The 26,576-nt window shown below is 32.3% G+C and overlaps 2 protein-coding genes across 3 annotated transcripts in view; one reads left to right on the top strand and one right to left on the bottom strand.

Annotated features, from left to right (window-relative positions):
* The first annotated feature begins 3,451 nt into the window (after positions 1-3,451).
* On the top strand, positions 3,452-9,282 carry LOC139518050 (spliceosome-associated protein CWC15 homolog). The gene is made up of 6 exons (XM_071309700.1): positions 3,452-3,557; positions 5,246-5,386; positions 6,249-6,352; positions 6,778-6,869; positions 7,652-7,866; positions 8,584-9,282. Exons 2-6 carry the CDS (start codon positions 5,256-5,258, stop codon positions 8,702-8,704), a joined length of 663 nt encoding a protein of 220 aa, XP_071165801.1. The 5' UTR covers positions 3,452-3,557; positions 5,246-5,255; the 3' UTR covers positions 8,705-9,282.
* A 4,563-nt stretch (positions 9,283-13,845) lies between these two features.
* The window catches only part of LOC139518055 (NF-kappa-B-activating protein-like), a 32,701-nt gene continuing 19,970 nt past the window's right edge, over positions 13,846-26,576 (bottom strand). For both annotated transcript variants that reach the window (XM_071309708.1, XM_071309706.1), the window contains exon 9: positions 13,846-14,070. In XM_071309708.1, coding sequence (XP_071165809.1) covers positions 13,905-14,070 — 166 coding nt within the window. In that variant the 3' untranslated portion in view covers positions 13,846-13,904. The remainder of the gene's footprint in view (positions 14,071-26,576) is intronic.

Here is a 26,576-nt window from a genome sequence, read left to right on the forward strand (position 1 = left end):
TATGATTGAGCATTTCAATGTGTCAAGTATAGACTATAATTGAGCATTTCAATGTGTCCAGTATAGACTATGATTGTGCATTACAATATGACCACTTTAAACTACGATTGAGCATTTCAATGTGACCACTATACACTACGATTGAGCATTTCAATGTCGCCACTATAGAATATGATTGAGCATTACAATGTGACAACTATACACTATGATTGAGCATTTCAATATGACCACTATAAACTATGATTGAGCATTTCAATGAGACCACAATAGACTATGATTAAGCATTTCAATGTGTCCAGTATAGACTATGATTGAGCGTTTCAATGTGGCCACTATAGATTATTATTGAGCATGTCAATATGACCACTATAAACTAGGATTTAGCATTTCAATGTGACCACTATACACTACGATTAAGCATTTCAAAGTGACCACTATAAACTATGATTGAGCATTTTAATGTGACCACTATACACTACGATTGAGCATTACAATGTGACCACTATAAACTATGATTGAGTATTTCAATGTAGCCATTGAAGACTATGATTGAGCATTACAATGTGACCACAGAAGACTATGATTGAGCATTTCAATGTGACCACTATAAACTATGATTGAGAATTTCAATAAGACCACAATAGACTATGATTGATCATTTCAATGTGACCACTATAAACTATAATTGAGCATGTCAATGCGACCACTATAAACTACGATTGAGTATTTCAATGTGACCACTATAGACTATGATTGAGCATGTCAATGTGACCATTATAAACTACGATTGAGCATTTTAATGTGACCACTATACACTACTATTGAGCATTTCAATGTGACCACTATAAACTATGATTGAGCATTTTTAATGTGACCACTATACACTACGATTGAGCATTTCAATGTGACCACTATAAACTATGATTGAGCATTACAATGTGACCACTATAAACTATGATTGAGTATTTCAATGTAGCTATTGAAGACTATGATTGATCATTACAATGTGACCATTGAAGAATATGATTGAACATTACAATGTGACCACTATAATCTACTATTGAGCATTTCAATGAGACCACTTTAAACTATGATTGAGCTTTTCAATGAGACCACAATAGACTACGATTGAGCATTTCAATGTGACCATTGAAGACTATGATTGAGCATTACAATGCAGGGGCGGATCCAGCCATTTTAAAAAAGGGGGGGGGGGGGTCCCAACCCAGATTAAAGGGGGGGGGGGGGGGGGGGTTCCAGCTATATGCTCCCATTCAAATGCATTGATCGGCCAAAAAAAGGGGGGGTTCCAACCCCCGGACCCCCCCCCCCTTCTGGATCCGCGCCTGCAATGTGACACTACTATTGAGCATTTCAATGTGACCACTATACACTACAATTAAGCATTTCAATGAGACCACTATAAACTATGATTGAGCATTTCAATGAGACCACAATAGACTACGATTGAGCATTTCAATGTGACCATTGAAGACTATGATTGAGCATTACAATGTGTCCACAGAAGACTATGATTGGGCATTTCAATGTGACCACTATAAACTATGATTGAGCATTTCAATAAGACCACAATAGACTATGATTGAGCATTTCAATGTGACCATTAAAGACTATGATTGAGCATTACAATGTGACCACAGAAGACTATGATTGAGCATTTTAATGTGACCACTATAAACCATGATTGAGCATTTCAATAAGACCACAATAGACTACGATTGAGCATTTCAATGTGACCACTATAGACTATGATTGAGCATGTCAATGTGACCACTATAAACTACGATGATTGAGCATTTCAATGTGACCACTATACACTACGATTGAGCATTTCACTGTGACCACTATAGACTATGATTGAGCATTTCACTGTGACCACTATAGACTATGATTGAGCATGTCAATGTGACCACTATAAACTACGATGATTGAGCATTTCAATGTGACCACTATACACTACGATTGAGCATTTCACTGTGACCACTATAGACTATGATTGAGCATGTCAATGTGACCACTATAAACTTCGATTGAGCATTTCAATGTGACCAGTATACACTACGATTGAGCATTTCAATGTGACCACTATAAACTATGATTGAGCATTTTAATGTGACCACTATACACTACGATTGAGCATTTCAATGTGACCACTATAAACTATAATTGAGCATTACAATGTGACCACTATAAACTATGATTGAGCATTTCAATGTAGCCACTGAACACTATGATTGAGCATTACAATGTGACCACTATACACTACGATTTAGCATTTCAATGTGACCACTATACACTACGATTGAGAATTTCAATGAGACCACAATAGACTATTATTGAGCATTTCAATGTTGCCACTATAGACTATGATTGAGCGTTTCAATGTGGCCACTATAGGCTATTATTGATCGTTTCAATGTGGCAACTATAGACTATGATTGAACATTTTGATGTGACCACTATAGACTATGAGATAGCATTTCAAGGTGGCCCCTGGAGACTAGGATTGGGCAATTCAGTGTGACCACTATAGACTATGTTTTTGTGGCCCTTTTTGGTATCTTCTCCTCTTCTTTTTTTTCTTTCTAAGAGTGTGTATATATGAGGAAACTGTCACGATATGTTTAAGACATATCGTGACAGTTTCCTCATATATACAGAGCATATATCATTCATAAATTGTGCTCTCTATATATGAGGAAACTGTCACGATATGTTTAAGGCATATCGTGACAGTTTCCTCATATATACAGAGCATGTATGATTCATAAATTGTTTTAAAAATATTGTCCTTCTAGTCGTCCTCTTTTAGGATAAGGACATACTTGGCAGGTATACATTTTTGTTATGTTTAAAAACCCTGTCGATTTTAACCCAGCATCACACGTGTGTCTGATTTCAGTGCCGGGTATTCAAGTTCAATTTAAGTTCCCAGCTATCACTATAGAGAACATGGTCTTTCGTTATTTATTGGCATATTAGGTCATAGTTATGCGTTGGTCTACGTGAACAGAGCAGTCTCCTGTGTTAATTCTTGTTATTAAATTTAAAAGCATCTATCTTTTTTAAAGGTTTGAGATTGTCAGTGTTTCTCACAATCAAAATATTTCAATGTGTCAAATTCATACAATAAATGCTAAGTATCACTTAAATTCTTCATAAATATACAATATTATTTCTCATTGGTATATGAAAAAATTACGAATATGATCTCATGTCAGGGAAAATATGAAACATAATGTACTTCAACTTTTTACCATTTTCATCAACAATTTTTTGGAGACGGAATAATATTGAGAACTTCTATATAATTATGATTAAAATTAAAATTGAAATTTTGTGAAACAAACAAACAAATAAATGATAAAGATTTGAAACAGACGTTTTACGAATATAATGAGGCGTGCCCGGATAACAATACTCATCTTAGGTTTTTCTATCGTTTCCTAAATTCTCAGTAATTAATCTCCCTTCATTTGGCCATAATGTTTTGATGTGAGCTCGTCGAAATTATCTGTTATACAAAATCCATCAAGGTTTGTTATAAAAAGAAAGACCAAAATTATTCTGTAGTATATGTGGCATCATTATGGATGAGAATTTTCTTCCAGAGTGACGAGTTCTAATAATTATCTGATTCAGTGTGGCACCTTCTATAATAATTTATAAACCACAACCAGACACAGCTGCACGCACTTGTTTCTATAAATAATGACAATATGTATAACAGAAGCTATTACCTAGGTTGTTAGGGTTGTTGTTTCTTTGAAAGATTAGTCAAATTCCTTCCTATTGTCTGCAAATTGTAAAAAAAAGATATCAAAGGGCTAGTCCAAATAATTATGCCTTGTAGGGCTTTTTGATAAAAAAAAAATTTAAAAATTGGACGCCTTCAAAATAAAAAATAGCCATAATTGTTTGGACTACATAAGAGCTACAGTTCTGCAGCTAAATTTACACCATACACATGATACATGTACACCTAGTCGCTATTTGTCCGCCATTACTGGACATTACAAAGGTTCCAATAAAATATCTGATGTTATAATGGTAAAGTGATTGTTGTATGACGTCAAAAGGTCAAGCGGCACATATTCTCACGTCAACTGACTAAGATTTCCAAGTAGCGATAAGGGGTATTCACCAATCTTGAGTTTTTAATGAATGAGCTACTCCTGTTACCCAAGGGCAGTTGACATAAACACTGCCATTGAACATTTGATTCTTTCTGTGAAGTAATAACTTAAACATTGTGACTCAAGTTCAGGGGTGGATCCAGGATTATCGAAAGGAGTGGCGAAGTATCTAAAGTTCCTCAAATCAAATGTTCTGTACCATAGACTTTAAGTCTATCTAAAGCTTACTGTCTTGGGATCATTATTCAGCTATGTTATTAAAAGGCTTGGGCGTGTAGGGCTATATATGCTTCCGTAGGTAAATAATATAGCTGATTAGCTGTATACTTTTTTTCCCTCTGAGTGTAATAGCATATTTACTTTCTGTTTGGTGGAATTGTGAAATAGAAGTCCATGACTCCATATCCATTCTTGCTTAATCTTTTGTCGCTTTGAAGGTGTCGTGCTTGTCATCCTCGGCCTAAGCAATGTGTTACTATAATTTGAATTTCAAAATGACTGGGTGACATTTTTTCCACACTGGTCAACTCCACCGTAGCGAATTGACATTATCAATAATAAATTACAGTAATTACGATCGAAAAATATCTGAATATGTAAAGAATTGTCGCATAAAAATTAAAATACAGGGGAAATTGTAAAGTTCACGAAGTCTAGTTTGATTAACAGTCATTTTACACCAAAAAAAGTGCAAGCCTTCTTCGCCCCCCTCTGGATCCGCCACTGAAGTTTGCTGTGCACAAATTCAAAAGTCGTATATACATCTCTACAAACACTGATACATTTAAATGACAAGAATTAAAATTTTGTGACAAGTAGACAAATTTGGTGACAAGAAAGTTTATATTCTATTAAATCAAATTAATGTTAATAATGTGGGTTCAGCTGGCTAGTATACATGTAATAGAAAGAGGAAAAACACAAGTGCAAGGAAACAATGATGTCATAGAATATACTGAAAAGCAAACCATACATTTGTACATGTAATGCTTAACCTGAATGTTAGGAAATCATATGGTCATACATTTTAGTCTCTAAGATGCACTCTTCAACATCTGGAATTAATTCAGTTGTTTAAATTTTGCCAGATAATTTGCAATGACTACAGCAGCAAGGCCTACTTTTGAACCAGCTAGGGGTGGTAGAGGTAAAAATGAAGGTGACCTTAGTGCACTGTCAAAGCAGTACTCCAGCAGAGATTTACCATCACACACAAAACTAAAATACAGGTATATATATTTGTAAAAATTAACAAAAATTGTAATTATAAAAAACAATTAATGGTACAAATGTAATAGTACATGTATGTTTATTTGTAATACTTTCAGAAATAGAGAGAGGCAAAATTTACAAACAACAATACCAATTTTTTTATTAAATTCATCTTACAGTTTCAGCTCTTTTCTTCGATATTGCAAATATGTTGAAGTTGTGCACCTGCTATGATGGAATTCAATAATTGATTGAGCACTTTTCCTCATTTTTCTAGACTTTTTTTTAAGAAATCATTTAAATCCTTGTAATTTCTTCTCATTTTTCCAGACTTTGGAACTTCATTCAAAGTAGTGATAGTTTGCAAACCCATTGATGTTGTCATGTTCACCTTTCATTATGAGCTCAGCTGTTTGAAGATTTTCACCAATTTTGTTTCATATATTTCCATATATTTGAATCTTCATTACATACCATTTTTAATTGTTAAAGAAACAATTAGTACAACCCAACCATTTGAGCCTTTGATCCAATTTCTAAGTAAAAAATACTTTTACAAATCTTCAAAAGTAGGTTTCCTGGTAAGGGGCAACAAATAACCAAGAAAACTAAATAAATTTACTTTTACAGAAGTTTTGGGACTCTCTAATATGTTTAACAATTTAATGACTATAAAACAATATTAACGTAAAAAAAAGATATTTCTGGCATATTATTACTTCATGTATTCCTTAACTTCAATTTATCCTAACAATCTTGTAGCTTGCTTTAATTATTTTGAGAATCCTTTTGTTTCCTAAATTATATATTACGCAAAATCAAGGTCATAATATACACCAATACATCAATCATGATAACTAAGTTATCCTTGTTTTTTAGACAAGAAGGTCAGGGTACCAGTGAAGAATTGAGAAGCCGTGACTTCAGACGTGATCTTGACGATAGAGAAAAGAATGTCAGAGAAAAAAGGGACAGAAATAGAGGTGAATTTCTATTAATATCTTTGAAGTTTTAATCCCAGATGGTTAATACGTTTTATGAGGTAGAAATAAAAAATGACCAAAATTGATTATTGATTTCTGATCTACCAGTACAAATAACTTCTGTATAATCTACTAATATATAGAAATACATGTAACTGTCAAAAAACAATTTGTAAAACAAATCATGTCCTGATCAGTAAAAAACAACTACCAATACATAAAATTCTACAAAATATCTACCAATACAATCACTACATTAAGACACATTTACCAATACAAAATGTGTGTGTAAAAAATATCTGCCAATACAAATCATTTCTGTCCAACAAAAACTTAAAGATGAATTTGTTTTAAAAAGAAGCCTTTTACAAATATTAATTCCTTTTTTGTGTCTATCATGATTTTCAATTTCCATTTTGTTGTAGAATCTGGCAGCAGTAGCAGTAGCAGTAAGAGACAAAGATTAGAACAGATACCAGCCTCTAATCTGGATGCAGATGACCCCATAGATGATGATGTAGGTGTAGATTACAGGACTTAGAAGTTAAAGACAATAGGACTACATGTTATAATACATGTATAGCAATGAGTGTTCAAAAATGGACTTTTATTTTTTTTGCATTTATTTTGAAGGGGAGAATGTTATGTCAATTTGCATGAAATAGTTTTTCCTGCTTCTCTTACTCTATTTGATGCCATTAAAATCCAATCAGCCATTTTGTCTTGATAGTTTGAAGTCACATGTTATGGTTGGTTGTGCTTGAAAATTGTGTAACAGAACAGATACTGCCATAGAAATGTGCATTTTAATATCACAAAATTAGTGGACATAGCTTATCTATGTCTCAAAATCATTGTGGTCTAAGTACTAGTTTACACTCTGATACAAACTATTCTTGTAAATATGATAATAATTAAGAAGACTTTACAGTGAGGCAATAGGATCTAGTGTAAATTTTGAGACTTATAAATATATACCTTTTACACCACTGTCCTATGTTTTGAGAGGATTGGTGCCTTCAAACTAGCACACCAACACATTCTGTATGTGCCTGTCCCAAGTCAGTAGCCTGAAGTTCAGTCAACTTCAGTGGTTATCTAAGTTCATGTCTGTCATATTTGTTTTTTACAAATTGTTTTGTTACAACCTAGGCTGTCCGTTTTCTTCATGTTGGAGCCTTTTAAAGTTATTGGCTTTTCTCAATGTTGAAGGTACAGATTTCTATGGTTGCTTACATTCACTTCATTTAAAGAAAATGCAACAAATATTTAAATCTATATTTTGATATTTTATAATAGGATGACGATGATTCGTCTGATGATGAAGATGATGCTGCTGAATTAATGGCTGAATTACAAAAGATTAAAAAAGAAAGAGCAAACGAAAAGGTTCGACTGGATGTGGAGAGAAAAGCTGAGGAAGAGAGAATCAGAACAGAGAACATTTTAAAAGGAAATCCTCTCCTTAATAAAGATAAAGACAAAGTTGGTGGAAACTTTAATGTTAAAAGGAGGTAAGATTGTCATACAGAAATTGCATATAGCTACAGTCAGTATATTTCATATAAAGTTGTTCTGTATGCTGACAGGAACATCTGTATACAATAGTAATTGGAAATTGGATTAAAAAAAACTCAGGGTAAAATAATATATACTTTTTGTACTGAATTCACATACCAATCATATTGACACATAGTTCTGATAACATAGACATCAATACAGAGGGGCTGAGTGGTCCAACTAGTTACTACACTGTAATCACTAGCAAGTCAACACTTAGCTTGTGAGTATGAGCTCCGCTAGTGTAGGTACAATCAATTTCAATCTTAATTGACTAGGATTGTTAGTTTTCCTAATGAAGGTGGGTAGTTTACTTCAGTCACTCCAGCTTTCTCCAGCAATAAAAACTAACCGCCACGAAATAGCCCAAAAGTGGTGCTTAAAAGTGGCATCAAATCACAGAAAATCAAATTGAAATTTAGACATCATTACAAAAATTACCGTGTTTAAAAGAAGGTAAAGTTTGTTTATGTGACTCTTTATTTGATACATCAGAACACATCAACTTCATTTATACTAGCTGACCTATTAAGTTCAACAATGGTTACCTTCAAAATACAAAATACTAAGTTTTCTTCCAATTTAATTTACCAGTTCATCTGGTGTTACTACATTTAAACTTTAAATTGATATGAAACTACCAACATTGATAACATATGTATTGTTTGTAGATGGGATGATGATGTTGTGTTCAAGAACTGTGCAAAAGGAGAGGAGAAGAAGTCAGCATTCATAAACGATACACTTAGATCTGAATTTCATAAAAAGTTCATGGAGAAATATATAAAATAGTACAAGTGTTAAATCTTATATTTTATTGTGCAGATGTACACTTGAATATGTGTGAGCTCTTACAGAGAATAATAAAGGAAGACCATCCTTAAAATAGGTTTTCTAATCTAAACCTCTATTTTCCCAGTTGATTGGTAGGAAGGGCTGCTTTTTTTTAATCAGTTACAAATTAGATGATACAGAAATCTATAGATACCACTTACAAATGATATTTTAACTTGTTTACATTAATGGGAAAATTTTTATTGTCTTAAAATCTTAAAAGATTTGTGTCTCCATTTATTTCTCATACCATTGTCAGTCATTCAAATTTGTCCAAGGGAACAAATTAATAGTATTTGAATTTGATTATTTTTCATTTCTTTTTTTTTTTTAATATATCTTGTTAGGAAATCTTCAGATGTATACACTTTATTGTTCATAAAAGAAAACATTGTCTTTTTTTCCTGTTTTAAATATAAATCACCAGATCATTCATGTATCAATAAGTTTCACAAATCTTCATTATAAATATGTATTTCTGTTTGTGAATACTGATGTAAATATACATGTATGTAAATAAAATAGTTTTTTGTAAATTGTTTTTGTTTTTGTTTAATTGTAAACTGTAAGTATGACCTTAGATTTTGACAGATGTTTTGGTTATGATTTTAGTAATATATTGAAAAAGGTCTTTCCCACTGTGCAAGGCCCTCATGGTTAGTCAAAGTTGTTTAAAAATATATATTTTATAATAGTATAAAAAGATGTGGTATGAGTGCCAATGAGACAACTCTCCATCCAATTTGTAAAAGAAAACCAATATAGGTCAAAGTATGGTCTTCAACACAGAGCCTTGTCTTACTCTGAACAGCAAACTATAAAGGGCCCCAAAAATTACTAGTGTACAACCATTCAGATGGGAATACCAACAGTCTAATCTATATAAAAAACAAGAAACACTTATGAACCACATCAGCAATCGACAACTCCTGAACATCAGATTCCTGACATAAGACAGGTGCAAACAAATGCAGCGGGTTTAAAAGTTTGAATAGGCACCAACCTTCACATAGGGTTTACTACTAATATTTATGTTGAACTACATTGAAAGTTGACAAAAAAGATTTCAACCTTGTTATTTGTACAGTACAGGTATAAGTTCCGAAGTAGCCAAACTTCAAAATGTCTAACCTGCTTTATTGATTATGAATGAATGTGAAAAGTCTTTGAGATCAAGGTGTAACCAACACTTTCTGTTGATCAGTGAACCGTGAAATTGAGGTCAAGATCCAGTAAATCTTGTCAGATAAGCACATTCTTCTTGGTTTCAGTAACTGTTAACAGTATTCAAGAAAATTAAGTCCTAGCAAGGTGTAATCTTCCAACAGTAACAGTGATTGTAAACTTACTACTTAAAGTTACAGTGAAACTGATATAATGAGGATCATTTCACAATGACCTATGAAACATGAAATTAAGGCCAGATGACACGGTCAAACAGACAGAACACCTTACAATTATTCTGACCTTTTACTTTTAAAATACCTGACAAAATAACTGAATCAGCAAAACTTTAGTTGATTAATGAAACATGAAAATGAGGTAAAGAAAAGTATATAAGTGAAAAATTTTGGGACATGTATTACACCTGAAAAGGATTTTATAAAAAAATAAATAACTGAAATATTGATAAATTACAAAAAAAGAGTAAAGTACACCTCAAAATCATTAAATATAGTTGACGGTATACACAGTATTTGAAAATCTGACCAAAGTGTGGAAGCTAATGGTATATATATATATATATATTTAGCTATTAAGATGAGACCACTGTGAGAATGATGTCTTTGCTTCAAAAACCAGATGCTCCGCAGGGCACAGCTTTATATGATGGCATAGGTCGAACCGTGAACGGTTGGGGCAATTCTGTTCACTAATTTTAAAAGTTCCCAGTTCTTTTCAAAACTTCAAGCACCAATATCTCCACTGTGACATCATAAATGTCTGAAACAAAATAATTATAAATCCTGGGGAAATGACTACAGATGCTTCTGTTTGAGTTCAAAAATAAATCACCAAAACAACTATTAGATATTAATGCAGCTGTATTTTGGGCACAGTTCCCAAATTGAAAAAAACATACCACAATAAAAATTAGAGACTTTATAAAAGTGCAGAAGGTCAAATGTTTGAACCAATAAAATAAGAATACTAGTAGATAATCTATATTTGTGGTCGTAGCTGAACTGTAGGAAACCTATATGGTATAACAGAAAAGAACTCTAGCAGTGCTCCTGCTGGTCAAGTCAATATTTTTATGATTACTATTTTTCACCACTATATTGATAAAATTCAGAAGACTATTGACAATTGGTTTTACACTACAGTAATTCAGTATCATTTTGAATTCTACAACACCCAAGAAATTCATAGAGTTGTCCCCTAACCTCATTTAGAACTTTCTGCTTGATCCTTACTATTCCAGGTCTTAGGTCTTTTAATGTACCTAACTCAAGCCAGGAGCCTGTAGTTCAGTGGTTGTCTGCGGTTCATATCTGTCATATTTTGTTTCATAAATTGTTATAAATAAGGCCATCAGTTTTATCAATTAAAAATGTTTCATATTTTTCAAGTCAATGCCTTCTATAGTTGACTATAAGGTATGAGTTTTCTCATTGTTGAAGGCCTTAAAGTTGCCTATAATGGTTTACATTCACTTCATTTGAACTTTGGTAGATACTAGTAGTTATGTCATTGGAAATAATACCACATCTCCTTTAGTTTTATATTAATAAAATTTATTTAAAAAGTGAATCTATCTGTTCTGAAAAACCATTACAAGTACTTTTTTAAAATTGGAGTTATCTTTCTTTGTTCACAATAGTTGAATCAACCTACTTTTAACCATGTGAACAAAGGTAGATCTTCTCAATTACAAACATGCTATGATTTGCATGTATATTACAATGTGTTGCTTTTAGTGAATGCAATATTTAACCTACAATGTTCACAAGCACATTGGTTTTAAGCAGTTGCAGAACCTTGAAAATGAAGGACAAATATTATGTATTGGAGTTACCATCCTTTGATCATAATTGTATGTCACTAGTTTATCTTATTTGTAAATGCACCCACTGATGTGATACAGCTCTGAATTTGGATTGTGATCAAATTTTTGACATTACATGTTTTTTTTTACACAAAACAAAAGTCAAGATTTTACAAATCAATTAAAGATTTCTTCTTCAAACTTTTTAAATCTAAAATTAAATAGTTGACACAGCATAGGTTTCTGACACAGAATGAATGTGGTCTAATGAACTTAAAATATTTTTTTTGCCTTTGAGCAATTCACTATGCTGTTGAATATTAATCCTCTCAAAAAAATGTTTGAAGAAATTTTCTTTTTATTTATGAAATCTGAAATGAGAAAAATTTAAACCCCCCCTTTTTTTTCCACATCCCTGTTTCCCTTTTTCCAAAACTGATATCAATTCAAATTTCTAATGGAGTTTGCAACAATAACTACTCTTTTAAATACATCATAAAATATTAAAATGTAAAATAAAGTGCTTGTTATCACTGAATGGTAAAGATTGGTTGGTAGTAAAAGTGAATATACATTGTTTATTGTATAAAACAATAAAAAAAACTTCATCAGCAACATTTTATATTGGCAAATTTCCAATGAAGTTATTTACATAAAGTTATTGGCAAATAAAAATAGAAAATGACATCATAGTCATGTCTGGCAAATGTCCAACATACAATATCTAAAAACATTTTAGATAAGATAAGGAAAAAAAGCTTCATCAGCAACATTTTATATTGGCAAATTTCCAATGAAGTTATTTACATAAAGTTATTGGCAAATAAAAATAGAAAATGACATCATAGTCATGTCTGGCAAATTTCCAACATATATTATCAACTTCTATTCTATACAAAGAAAGATAACTCCAATTGAAAATTAATTGCTATTGCACAATATTGTGCAATTAGATATTTCTTGCTATTGTGCAATACTGTGCAATTGAAAATTTCTTGCTATTGCACAATACTTGAAATGGAATCCTGATTTGGACCAACTTGAAAACTGGGCCCATAATCAAAAATCAAAGTACATATTTAGATAAAGCATATCAAATAAGCCCAAGAATTTAATTTTTGTTAAAATCAAACTTAGTTTAATTTTGGACCCTTTGGACCTTAATGTAGACCATTTGAAAACTGGACCAAAAATTAAGAATCTACATACACAGTTAGATTTGGCATATCAAAGAACCCATTTATTCAATTTTTGATGAACAAAGTTTAATTTTGGACCCCATTTGGACCAACTTGAAAACTAGGCCAATAATTAAAAATCTAAGTACATTTCTAAATTCAGCATATCAAACAACCCCCAGGATTCAATTTTTGTTAAAATCAAACTAAGTTTAATTTTGGACCCTTTGGACCTTAATGTAGACCAATTTGAAAACGGGACCAAAAATTTAAGAATCTGCATACACATTTAGATTTGGCATACCAAAGAACCCCAATTATTCAATTTTTGATGAAATCAAACAAAGTTTAATTTGGACCCTTTGGGCCCTTTATTCCTAAACTGTTGGGACCAAAACTCCCAAAATCAATACCAACCTTCCTTTTATGGTCATAAACCTTGTGTTTAAATTTCATAGATTTCTATTTACTTAAACTAAAGTTATTGTGCGAAAACCAAGAATAATGCTTATTTGGGCCCTTTTTTTGCCCCTAATTCCTAAACTGTTGGAACCAAAACTCCCAAAATCAATCCCAACCTTTCTTTTGTGATTATAAACCTTGTGTCAAAATTTCATAGATTTCTATTAACTTAAACTAAAGTTATAGTGCGAAAACCAAGAAAATGCTTATTTGGGCCCTTTTTGGCCCCTTATTCCTAAAATGTTGGGACCAAAACTCCCAAAATCAATCCCAACCTTCCTTTTGTGGTCATAAACCTTATGTTAAAATTTCATAGATTTCTATTCACTTTTACTAAAGTTAGAGTGCGAAAACTAAAAGTATTCGGACGACGACGACGACGACGCCGACGCCAACGTGATAGCAATATACGACGAAATTTTTTTCAAATTTTGCGGTCGTATAAAAAGGTGAAGAAACAACAATACATGTAATAAATCATATTTAATTTAATGTAATTCTAATATGTACAATATCATCAATATTTGCATTAATCTTTCTTTGTCCTTTTATGAACCATTTCTTTAAATTGGGATAGAATCTTTATCTCTCTCTTTGACCTTTCTTCATGATTAAATGTAGCTAAAGCTCTCTTCTCGTCAGCACTGTAAATCTGGTTTTCTTTACGTAAACGAACAGCTTCCATTCTCCGATGTCTGGAAATAAAAAAATCAGATAAATAACATTTGTCTTCTTTAATTTTAAATGTCCAGTAAACAGAATCTCACTATTTAAGAAACCACTTTAAATAATAAATCATTGTACAGATTCAAAATAAGCATTTGAAGACAACACATCTACACTTTTATGATGCCAAAGAGCAAGCCATACAATCTGCATGCTTTCAGAAATCAATGTAAGTCAAAAATCAATCCCAACCTTCCTTTATATGTGGTATTGAACCTTCTTATTAAATTTCAAAGAGATCCATTCACAGAAACTAAAGTTATTGTCCGGAAAACCAAATGTGTCTTGGGATGACGCAGACAAAATTACCATTATACGATCCCAAATTTTTTTTGCGGTCGTATAAAAAAAAACAAGCAAAATTACACATTTTTTTTTTTAAAGGTAAATCATGTTTTATTAATAGTTTTTCACATTTGTTAGTGGATACATCAAATACCAGTACCTTATCCCGGCCTCGTTATCCGTTAGTAGTATATAATAAATTTTGTTAGTACTTGTTAGTTCAACTAATTGTCTAGTCAATTACAAAAAATACAATACATGTATAAGCATATATAATTGCAAATCATTCACATTTATAATTAATTTTGTTCCATATTTGACCTTTACTTTTACATCCTCATTATTGGATACAATCTACCTGACACATATTGCTCGTTTAGAAAAATCGTGCATGTGTCTTAGTGTGATCAAATAATCGTAACCTGACATGATTGAAGGATAATATAGTTCATGCGTTAATCTTTTCGCTTTTGGATTATTATCAAAAGGTAAGATATTATATGTTTATTATTATCAAAATATGAATTTATTGTCTTTCCCCATAATATGTACCTTATTGTGTTTTGATTTAAAGTTTTAGAATAGGTGTAATTTAAGGGGTTTTCTTTACGGCCGCTGAGGTGTCAATTTTTATTTTGCATATGTAGTATTTCATTTTAAAGATACTTGAATGATTATTTTCTACGTTATGTTTCGAGACTATATATGAATATTATGTTTACATATTTTATAATCTAACAGTATAAAGAAATTTTTGAAATTTGCGAATTAGATTACTTTTACGTTTTTTTAACACATCTATTAACTTCAAAATATAATTCAAATTCTCTTTTGAAGATGTTGTATATGTCAGCGGATTTTGTTCTTTGTTCCGACGTGTAAAATGATTTGTAAATTGAGAAACCTATCAACGTTATAATAAGATTTATGTCATTATAATGTTGGTCTCCTATTTTATATCAAAAGACTATATCTATTAACTCATTCGCCCCTAAGAGATTTCTGGAAAATCAGGCATTTCCGAAAATTTGCAATCATATGCAAATTATATGCAAATTAGCAGACTCTTGATGCTGTAACTGCTGCTCATCTATTAAACTATGTATTGCAATTTGGGGGCGAATGGCATGGGTGGGGGATGGGGTGGGAGGTGGAAGATTTTCTCGTGGGTTTGAACCCACCCCCACTGAAAACTGGTCATTTTCCGTCTATTTCCGATTTTAAAACGACCTTGAGAGGTGAACATTGACCAGACTGTGTTTCTTTGTCATTCAAGTATTACCCTATAGTTACAGCAGTCCATGCATGCTAACTGGGAGTATATGGGACTTAAGCGTCAAGTCAGGTCTGCCTAAATGTCCGTTTTTACAGATTTTTGACAAAACGGTGACCTAGGTTTTACAGACTAGATTCCTATTGGCCATATTATACCTCTTTGTGTTTCTATACCACCTATGCATGAATTTACGATAATAGTTTATACCTACAATGACTACCAGTTAAGTAGTGGCCATCAAAAGATGCCAACCCCCACCTGATTTTGGCTACTTTCCACGTTTTTCCGATTTTAAACTCTTAAACGGCTTTCAACGTGCCATATTTTCACAAACAGACGTCTGAGAAGAGTTTATGGACCATGAACTGCTTGGTTGAAGTCCCTGCTATCATGACAGTTCAGGTGGGGCAGTTCAAATCAAAGAGCTGATAGCTCTGAAGTGGAAGAAGGTGAATAAAAGGTAACTTGAATTACAATAAAAGCAGCCCCACTTACCCAGGCTGCTTTGTTCCATTATCGTTAAAATGTATTTTTTTTCTTCAAACAAGAAAAGGTCATAAGTACATGGATTTCCCATCCGTACAATCATTTTCTATGTTCAGTTGACTATGAAAATTAGGTAAAATCTTTAATTTGGCAGTAATTAACGAAGATCATATCAAGAGGAACACATGTGTACTAAGTTTCAAGTTGATTGGATTTCAACTTCATCAAAAACTACCTCGACCATAAACTTTATAACCATAAGCAGGACGGACGGACAGACTAGAAAACATATTGCCCATAAATGGAGCATAAAAATAGTAAGACTTGTTACATACCTGCCAACTTTTGAAAGTTCCCATATGGGTTTTTACTGCACAACAATTTTAAAGGTTACAATTTTTAGCGACGTATTTTGCAAGATCTGGATTGTCTAGAAAAAGTGTCATATTTGTATGATGAACTTACATGCCTTTTCCTTAAGTCTGTTTGCATGATTCTAGTTATATATTAAATCGGTAGAAAAAATATACATGAAGCTAGCAGACCAGGGTTTATTTTCCAGATTAAGAATATTAGATGCTTGTTGAAATTTCCAATTTTGAATTATGCACAAAGATGGACCTTTAACAGGTTGGGAACAACACTCCAAATGAGGGTAACCTAACTGGAAGATCATCACAACCCACTGTAAAAAATGAACACAAAATAGAATTTTTCAATAAAATGCTGAAAATAGGCTTTAAAGTATTAAAATGCATTGCAAAAAACAAATATTTCATTAAATAAATTTAAGTAGAATATTCCTATGATATTCCTTTTCATATTGGATACAAATTTTATTGAGTCTACTGCAGACACTTTGTAGTCAAAGTGTTTCAACTGAGGTACTACACAGGCGTCATTATGGAGTAAAGGGGGTGGCGTCAAAAAGCGTCATTATGGAGGAAAGGGTTAAGTACTGAATGGTCAAAACATCATGTTTTTTTATCGACATAAATTTTGTCATAAATGTAACCAAATGATGTAGAAATTGTGTTTTTTCTTCAAATTTCCATCAAATTGTAATGTTTATAGTTCCATTATTGCCTCTCTATTTGAATAAAGTAAAATAATAAGAAGAATCTGTTTCTTGTTTTGTTTTGTTTTGTTTTTGACAAATGATTGTTCACTGCTAGCAAATGAATCATTATATTTATATATCTTATCTGTATATATTTTTGTTCATGTCTTCATCTCCTTATCATTTGTAAATGTATAGACAAATAAGAAAGAAATAAGCTCCACATGTATATTTGCAACATCGTAAATTAATTAAAAAAACATTCTGTTGTAAACAAAATTATGATATAAACTTCAATTTAATCCTTGAAAGGAGGTCTGGATTGCTAAATTATTTATAAATTTTAATTTTTTTATTTGTCCAAAATCATTTAAATTCATTTAATCAACATCCTTTTATGATTATTTGATTAAAATATTAATCATTTATAGTCTTTTTACAATTTACATTTTTAAAAGCAAAATAACTGAAAACAGGATAAAACAAAGGGAAGTAACAAAAAAGTATTTCATTATTCCCAATACACATCGTTTTGATAACACAACGGCAGTTAGCCGGAGGTAAACATCGTTGATTACCAGTATGTTTGACACCCAAGCTGTCAAGTGAAGCCATATAATTATACATCTTCTTTGATGTTCAGGTAAAATTTAACACAGGTGTTAATTACACCCGTACAGTAGTAAGAAATGATCAAATATGGCGTCTGAAAAATTTCATACACGGGAGTTTTTTCTCCTAAACGGGAGGTTCACATGTATGTTACGAAGGGCATCTAATTCACATGACAAAGGAAAACCATGAATAAGTAAAGTTGATAGTATTCACACATTAAGCACTAAACAATGGTGGAAAACCATAAAAAATTTGATCGGACTACCAAACAAAAAATCAACATATCCAACTTTAATTTTCAATAACCAATATATAGAAAGTGATTACGACAAGGCTACATATTTTAACGATTATTTCTGCGCTCAGTCTTCTGTTGATGATTCACATAATGTATTACCAATATTAGAAAATGATGAAATTAATAAACTAGAGGAACTGGTTATTAGTGAGCAGGATGTTGAAGATGTACTTTTGAATCTTGATATTTCAAAAGCTACAGGGCCTGATTTAATCAGTCCAAGACTCCTGAGGGCGGCAGCAACTGTCTTGAAGTATCCATTTACAAAACTTTTTAATCTATCCCTCTTAACAGGGAGGTTTCCAGATGTGTGGAAACTAGCAAATGTTATACCTGTTTATAAAAACAAAGGTGGCCCAGAATTTTTACTTAATTATAGACCTATATCTTTGCTGTCTAACATTGGTAACACAGAGGTGAAAGAATACTCGATCTTATCTTAACAAATGCACCAAACATAAAAAATAAACTGGAATTAATGCCACCTATTGGTAATGCAGATCATGACATCGTATTCACTGAATGTTCAATATCTCTGAAAAGGAACAAAAAACCAGCAAGACAAATTTGCCAATTCAAAAAAGCAAACTGGGAAAACATTAAATCAGACATACAAGTACTAGAAGGAAAGATTAAAACTATATACAATACAAGTAACACCAATGAACTTTGGCAAACATTCAAAGAAGACCTTATAAAGACAATCAGTACTAACATACCACAAAAACAAATAACACATAAAATGAAATTGCCTTGGATCACAGACCAACTAAGAATCAAAATAAATAAAACTAAACGTCTGCACAAAAAATCAAAGAAAAATCATCATCTGCAAATTAGATACAAACACATGGAAAAAACATTGCAGGCAGATATGCGTTCAGCCTATTGGCATTATATTGAAAACATGATCCTAGACCTCCCAATTGAAGAACTTGGAACCACCAACAAAAAGAACACACCAAAAAACTTGTTCTCATATATCAAGAGCATGAGAAATGATAATTCAGGTGTAGCTGCACTAAAAAAGGATGGATTGCTCGTAACAAACACCAAAGATAAGGCAAACATCCTCAACCAGCAATTTCAAAAGGCATTCTCTACTGAATCATCTGCAGATCCAATACCAGTAAAAAACTTATCATCACATCCACAAATGAATGAAATTAAAATATCAGAAAAGGGCGTCAACAAACTTCTTCACAACATTAATCCGAATAAAGCCACAGGCCCTGATGAACTATGTGGGAAGGTATTAAAGGAAATGAAAGATCATCTCAGTCCTATCATCACACTCATCTTTCAAAAATCTATCAACACTCATAAAATACCTACAGACTGGAAACATGCAAATGTCTGTCCTGCATTCAAAAAAGGCGACAAAAACAATGCCATAAATTACAGGCCAATTTCACTAACATGTATACTTTGCAAAATAATGGAGCATATCATAGCTAGTCAAGTAATGGAACATCTTGAAAAAAACAATATTTTATATGATTTACAACATGGCTTCCGATCAAAACGCTCTTGTGAGACACAACTATTATCTTTCATTCAGGACCTTGCAAGAGACAACAATATTAACATACAAACTGATGTCGTTGTGATGGACTTTGCCAAAGCTTTTGACAAAGTCCCTCACAAAAGATTACTTTACAAATTAAAATACTACGGCATAGACAATAATACCTTGGAATGGATTGGTGACTTTTTACACAACCGTACACAAACAGTCATGCTAGATGGAGAACAATCAGAAAAAATTGGGGTAACATCTGGGGTGCCACAAGGCACTGTCCTTGGCCCAATTTTATTCCTCATTTACATAAACGATTTCCCAGAATATTTACATCACAGCACCTTAAGATTATTTGCCGATGACAGCATCATCTATAGAAACATCAAAAACACAGATGATGCTGCCAAACTACAACAGGATTTAAATTCAGCGGCACAATGGGAAAAAGACTGGTTAATGTCATTCCATCCAGACAAATGTTCCATACTAAGAATTACACAAAAAAAGAAACCAGTCAACCATGACTACATCCTGCATGGTCACATCCTCCAAACTGAAACAGCTACAAAATATTTAGGCATAACCATCCAATCTGATCTAAAATGGAATAAACACATCAATAACGTAACAGCTAATGCAAACAGACAACTGAATTTTCTCAAACGTAACCTTAAAGTTTCATCCCAAAAAATCAAAGAAAGGGCATACATGTCATTAGTTAGACCTAAGCTTGAGTACAGTTCTTGCGTCTGGGACCCTCACACCAAAAGTCAAATCAACCAAATTGAGATGGTCCAACGCAGAGCTGCTCGCTACACATGTAATAAATATCACAATACCAGCTCTGTCTCAAACATGCTTGATCACCTACAATGGCCTACATTAGAACTGAGACGTATACAAACAAGACTAGTGGTATTCTATAAGATCATACACCAACACATAGCAATTTACCCTAAAGATCTTCTAGTTAAATCAGACAGTAGAACAAGATATAAACATACAAACCACTTTAAACAAATTCAAACAAATAAAGATTCATACAAGTTTTCATTTTATCCACATACAATAGTACAATGGAACCTACTTCCTACATCAGCAATCCTTTGTACAACAGTCGACGGCTTCAAAGAGCAGATTTCTATATCTGCTCTTTCACAAATATTCTAAAAAATGCATAACATGTACATAGTTTTAACAAGAAATATACATAGGATAACAATCCACAAAAAAAAAAAATTAATTAAATCACTGTTATATTTTTACTTTATTTATTTTCTAAGCACCAATGCAATGTAACGTAATATTACTGCAAATTTATTTATTTTTAATTGTAAATAAGCCACGCATGCAACGGCACGTAATAGTCAAAGTTGTGACTGAGTGCGGAAATATGAAGATAGATAGACAATGGAGAGATGCATTTTTAAATACCTTTTTAACTTTATTATTACAAATTCTTTATTAACAAAATTCCAGTCTGGTTTCATCCCTGGTGATTCGACAGTAAACCAACTACTATGTATTATTAACGATTTTGGTAAAGCATTAGATGAAGGGAAAGAGGTCAGGGTAATTTTCTGCGACATTAGTCGAGCTTTCGACCGAGTTTGGCATAAAGGCTTACTATATAAGCTTAGAAAAATAGGAATTAATGGTAACTTGTTACTTTGGTTTGAAAGCTATTTAAACTCAAGAAGGCAACAGGTTGTCATTGGTGGAGAAACGTCCAATAACGAACATGTCTCAGCTGGGGTACCCCAAGGGTCTATCTTGGGTCCTATTTTATTTCTCATTTATATAAATGACATAGTCAATGACATCGAATGTGATATAAAACTTTTTGCTGATGACACCTCAATTTATATAGTGGTTGATAACGAATATGAAGCGGCAGAAAAGCTAAATAAAGATATTGAGAAAATACATAATTGGTCTAAGCAATGGCTTGTCAATTTCAACCCTAACAAAACAGAAATAATGACCATTTCAAAGAGGCATCATAAACCCCACCACCCGCCAGTGTATATGAATAATAATATCATAAAAGAAGTTGAGTCGCACAAGCATTTAGGGGTAATTATAAATGAAGATGGAAGCTGGAACAATCATGTAAAAATGATTATTGATAAGGCTATTCCTAGATTAGCATTATTTCGAAAGTTAAAGTTTAAACTTAAAAGGAAACATTTAGAAACTATTTATTTATCTTTCATACGCCCAGTCTTAGAATATGGGGACATTGTCTGGGATAACATACCTAATTATTTAAAAACATCTCTGGAAAACTTACAACTAGAAGCAGCAAGAATCGTTACAGGTGGTACTAAGGTAACATCGAGACAGTTGCTGTACGATGAAACCGGTTGGGAAACTCTCCAGTCTCGGCGTGATAAACATAAGTTATTAAAATTTCATCAAATGTTTCACGGAGATTGTCCTGATTATCTTTCTGTTTTAGTTCCAAATCAGAGACTAGATCTACACGACCACAGGACTAGGGGGTCTTCAAATTTACAAACTGTATTATGCAGAACAAGCTATTATCAAAAGTCATTTCTACCAGTCGTAGTAAACCTTTGGAACAATATTCCTGACGACATTCGTCTAAACCAATCAAAATCGGGTTTTAAAACTTATCTTTCTCAAAATATTAATAAAATACCATTATATTTTCACTTCGGCTGTAGAAGAGAACAGATATGCTTAGCAAGACTAAGGCTCCAGAGTAGTGTTCTAAGGGACCATCTATTTAAAAAAAATCTAATCGAGAACTCACTGTGTTCCTGTGGTCGAGTAGAAACTACCTCTCATTATTTCTTCAAATGTCCAAAATATAATGAAATTCGAAGGGATACTATCGGGACGATCTCTTGTTCTAATCTTAAGATTATTTTATATGGGGATAGTCTAAAAGCTGACGAGGACAATATGCAAATATTTCATAAAGTTTCTGAATACATTAATAAAACAAAAGGTTTTGAAAGTTAATCTAGTACGTGTATATATATATTATATATTTAGACTTTTTTTTTTAAATATGATGTTAAATCGAGTGGATGACCCGGTGTAGTTGGTTGTGGTCGGACGTGTGTGTTGGTTCCAGTGACTGTCTAGAAAAGTAAATAAGAGTTGACTGTTTCTTGTTTTTTTTTATTTTTTTTCTTTTTTTTTCTCACTTTTTATTTTTTTCCTTTATTTTATTTGTTGTATTTTTTTATTTTTTGTGTGTGTGTGTTTATTTATTCAATGTATCATATGCTACCATAAAATGAATATACTGTTGGCACGTAATATTGTATGCTAAATAGATGTTTTTTTGTTTTTTTAGGGAGACGGATTTATAAAAGTTTTTCCAAACTTGTTTCCGAATCCCATATTTGTACTTTATGTAACATTGTAATATTTGTCTTGAAATTGTTTATTAATAAATATTGTTTAAGGTGGTATGGGAGTCTAAAATAAAAATGATAAAATTTGTTCATACTTTGCCAAAATGTAGTATCTATTGATATATGTTGAAAAATATAATAAAAATGATAGGTCACCATGCATTTTCTCAAGCTACAGGGCGTGACAAAATGACAAATTTTGTATGGATTATACAGGAAAAAACACCATTTTGTAATTAGAAACTAAACAAAATGATAGAATTGTTAAATACTTAAGGAAAAGATAGCTTTCAGACAATGCTTTGAGAATATCAAAAGAAAAGATAGGGTCACCGTACGTTTTTTTGGCTAAAATACAAAATAGGAAAATTCCATGTAGAATCCTTCAGAAAATGCACTGTTTTAGAGTTACCTCCCCTTAAAATGCCAATTTAATTTCTTTTTAAAGCAACCAAAAATAAACAATATTTGCAAAAATATTAATATTGATAAGTTATATTCTTATAAATTGGTTCTTTTAAATGAAAATTCACATTAAATATCTGCATTCCTGCATCAAATTTTGCTAACTCTATAGAAAATCTGGACCTTTGGTTCTCTGTTTTTTACAATCCAAGATGGAGGAAGACACCCATACCACCTTAAACTAAAACCATGAATAAAGACAACACTTTATATATCCTTTTTATTTATATAAAAACAAAATCTTCTTGTCTGCAGGATTGCAAATTCGTAACTTCAAGGGCGAACTTGTAAACAGGGCGAGTTGTCCCGATACCAAATTCACACATGCGTAATACAAATATCTACAGTTAAAACATCCTGTTACAAGTAAACAAATAACGTTCATGTGGATGAGATGAAATCTTATAATTTACATAAATAAAAGGGTCATATTTACGATAGTGATTGTTTTACAATCATAATTTACAAATTAAATGATTCAGATACCTAATCATGTGTAACCAGATGCTCCGCAGGGCGTAGCTTTATACGACTGCAGAGGTTGAACCCTGAACGGTTGGGGCAAGTATGGACACAACATTCAAGCTGGATTCAGCTCTAAATTTGGATTGTGATTAAATAGTTGACACAGCATAGGTTTCTGACACAGAATGAATGTGTTCTAATGAACTTAAAATTTTTGTTTTCTCTTAGAGCAATTCACTATGCTGTTGAATATTAATCCTCTCAAAAAAATATTTGAAGAAATTTTCTTTTTAACCGGATTTTTGTGACAAAAATGTCGGTTATTGATTTGGGGATGTACGGCTGGCGGGCGGTCGGGCGGGCGGAAATCAAATGTTGTCCGTGCATTAACTCATGAACCGTTCAACCAAAGCTTTTAAAATTTTAATATGTTGTTACTGACAACTAAATGAAGGTCAAGTTCAATAATGGCGATTTTGACTTTTACCGTTCAGGAGTTATGGTTCTTGAAAGATTGAAAAATGGAGTTTCCAGTCGTGTCCCTGCATTTACACATGAACTGTTATACCTAAGCTTTCCAAATTTTAATATGTTGTTACTGATGACAAAATGGAGATCAAGTCCAATAATGGCGATTTTGACTTTTACCGTTCAGGAGTTATGGTTCTTGAAAGATTGAAAAATGGAGTTTCCAGTCGTGTCCGTGCATTTACGCATGAACTGTTCTACCTAAGCTTCCCAAATTTTAATATGTTGTTACTGATGACAAAATGGAGATCAAGTCCAATAATGGCGATTTTGACTTTTACCGTTCAGGAGTTATGGTTCTTGAAAGATTGAAAAATGGAGTTTCCAGTCGTGTCCGTGCATTTACGCATGAACTGTTCTACCTAAGCTTCCCAAATTTTAATATGTTGTTACTGATGACAAAATGGAGGTCAAGTTTAATAATGACGATTTTGACTTTTACCGTTCAGGAGTTATGGTTCTTGAAAGATTGAAAAATGGTGTTTCCAGTCGTGTTCGTGCATTTACGCATGAACTGTTTTACCAAAGCTTCCCAAATTTTAATATGTTGTTACTGATGACAAAATAGAGGTCAAGTTCAATAATGACGATTTTGACTTTTACCGTTCAGGAGTTATGGTTCTTGAAAGATTGAAAAATGGTGTTTCCAGTCGTGTCCGTGCATTTTCTCATGAACCATTCAACCAAAGCTTTTGAAATTTTTATATGTTGTTACTGATGGCAAATTAGAGGTCAAGTTCAATAATGACGATTTTGACTTTTACCGTTCAGGAGTTATGGTTCTTGAAAGATTGTGAAATGGCGTTTCCATTCACGTTGTTGCATTTACCCATGAACCATTCAATCTAAGCTTTTCAAATTTTAAGATGTTGATACTGATGACAAAATGGAGGTCAAATTTGATATTGACGATTTTCACTTTCACCATTCATCAGTAATGGTTCTTGTGATATTGCCAGGACACAAATAAATATTAATAAATCCGGTTTGCTGTCGTTGTGACAGCCTCTTGTTTATTTATGAAATTTCAAATGAGAAAAATTGAACCCAATTTTTTTAATCACATCCCCCTTTCCCTTATTACAAAACTAATCTCAATCAAAATTTCTAATGGAGTTTGCAACAATAACTACTCATTTAAATACATCATAAAATATTAAGATGTAAAAAAACTGCTTGTTATCACTGAATGGTAAAGATTATTTTAATTTATCAGTTGGTAGTAAAAAGTGAATATACATTGTATATTGTATATAACAAAGATTTAAGTTGATTCTGGACAAAGAAAGATAACTCCAATTAAAAAAAAATCTTGCTATTGCACAATATTTTGCAATTAGACATTTCTTGCTTACTATTCTGGACAAAGAAAGATAACTCTAATTAAAAAAAAAATTGCTATTTCACAATATTGTGCAATTAGATATTTCTTGCCATTGCGCAATACTGTGCAATTGAAAAGACTTGCTATTGCACAATACTTAATATAATAATTTTAGATCCTGATTTGGACCAACTTGAAAACTGGGCCCATAATAAAAAATCTAAGTACATTTTTAGATTCAGCATATCAAAGAACCCCAAGATTTCAATTTTTGTTAAAATCAGACTAAGTTAAATTTTGGACCCTTTGGACTTTAGTGTAGACCAATTTGAAAACAGGACCAAAAATGAAGAATCTACATGCATACACAGTTAGATTTGGTATATCAAAGAACCCCATTTATTCAATTTTTGATGAAATCAAACAAAGTTTAATTTTGGACCCCGATTTGGACCAACTTGAAAACTGGGCCAATAATCAAGAATCTAAGTACATTTTTAGATTCAGCATATCAAAGAACCTAACTGATTCATTTTTTGTCAAAATCAAACTAAGTTTAATTTTGAACCCTTTGGACCTTAATGTAGACCAATTTGAAAACGGGACCAAAAGTTAAGAATCTACATACACAGTCATGACAGTTAGATTCGGCATATCAAAGAACCCAAATTATTCAATTTTGATGAAATCAAACAAAGTTTAATTTTGGACTCTTTGGGCCCCTTATTCTGTTGGGACCAAAACTCCCAAAATCAATAC

Source organism: Mytilus edulis, chromosome 3 (genome assembly GCF_963676685.1).
Source record: "Mytilus edulis chromosome 3, xbMytEdul2.2, whole genome shotgun sequence".
In the NCBI taxonomy this organism is placed as follows: Eukaryota; Metazoa; Mollusca; class Bivalvia; order Mytilida; family Mytilidae; genus Mytilus; species Mytilus edulis.

Coding starts and splice junctions, on each gene's coding strand:
- LOC139518050 (XM_071309700.1), top strand. CDS start 5,256: ATGACTACAGCAGCAAGGCCTACTTTTGAACCAGCTAGGGGTGGTAGA. Junction 5,387..6,248: donor CACACAAAACTAAAATACAG/GTATATATATTT, acceptor CTTGTTTTTTAG/ACAAGAAGGTCAGGGTACCA. Junction 6,353..6,777: donor AAAAAGGGACAGAAATAGAG/GTGAATTTCTAT, acceptor ATTTTGTTGTAG/AATCTGGCAGCAGTAGCAGT.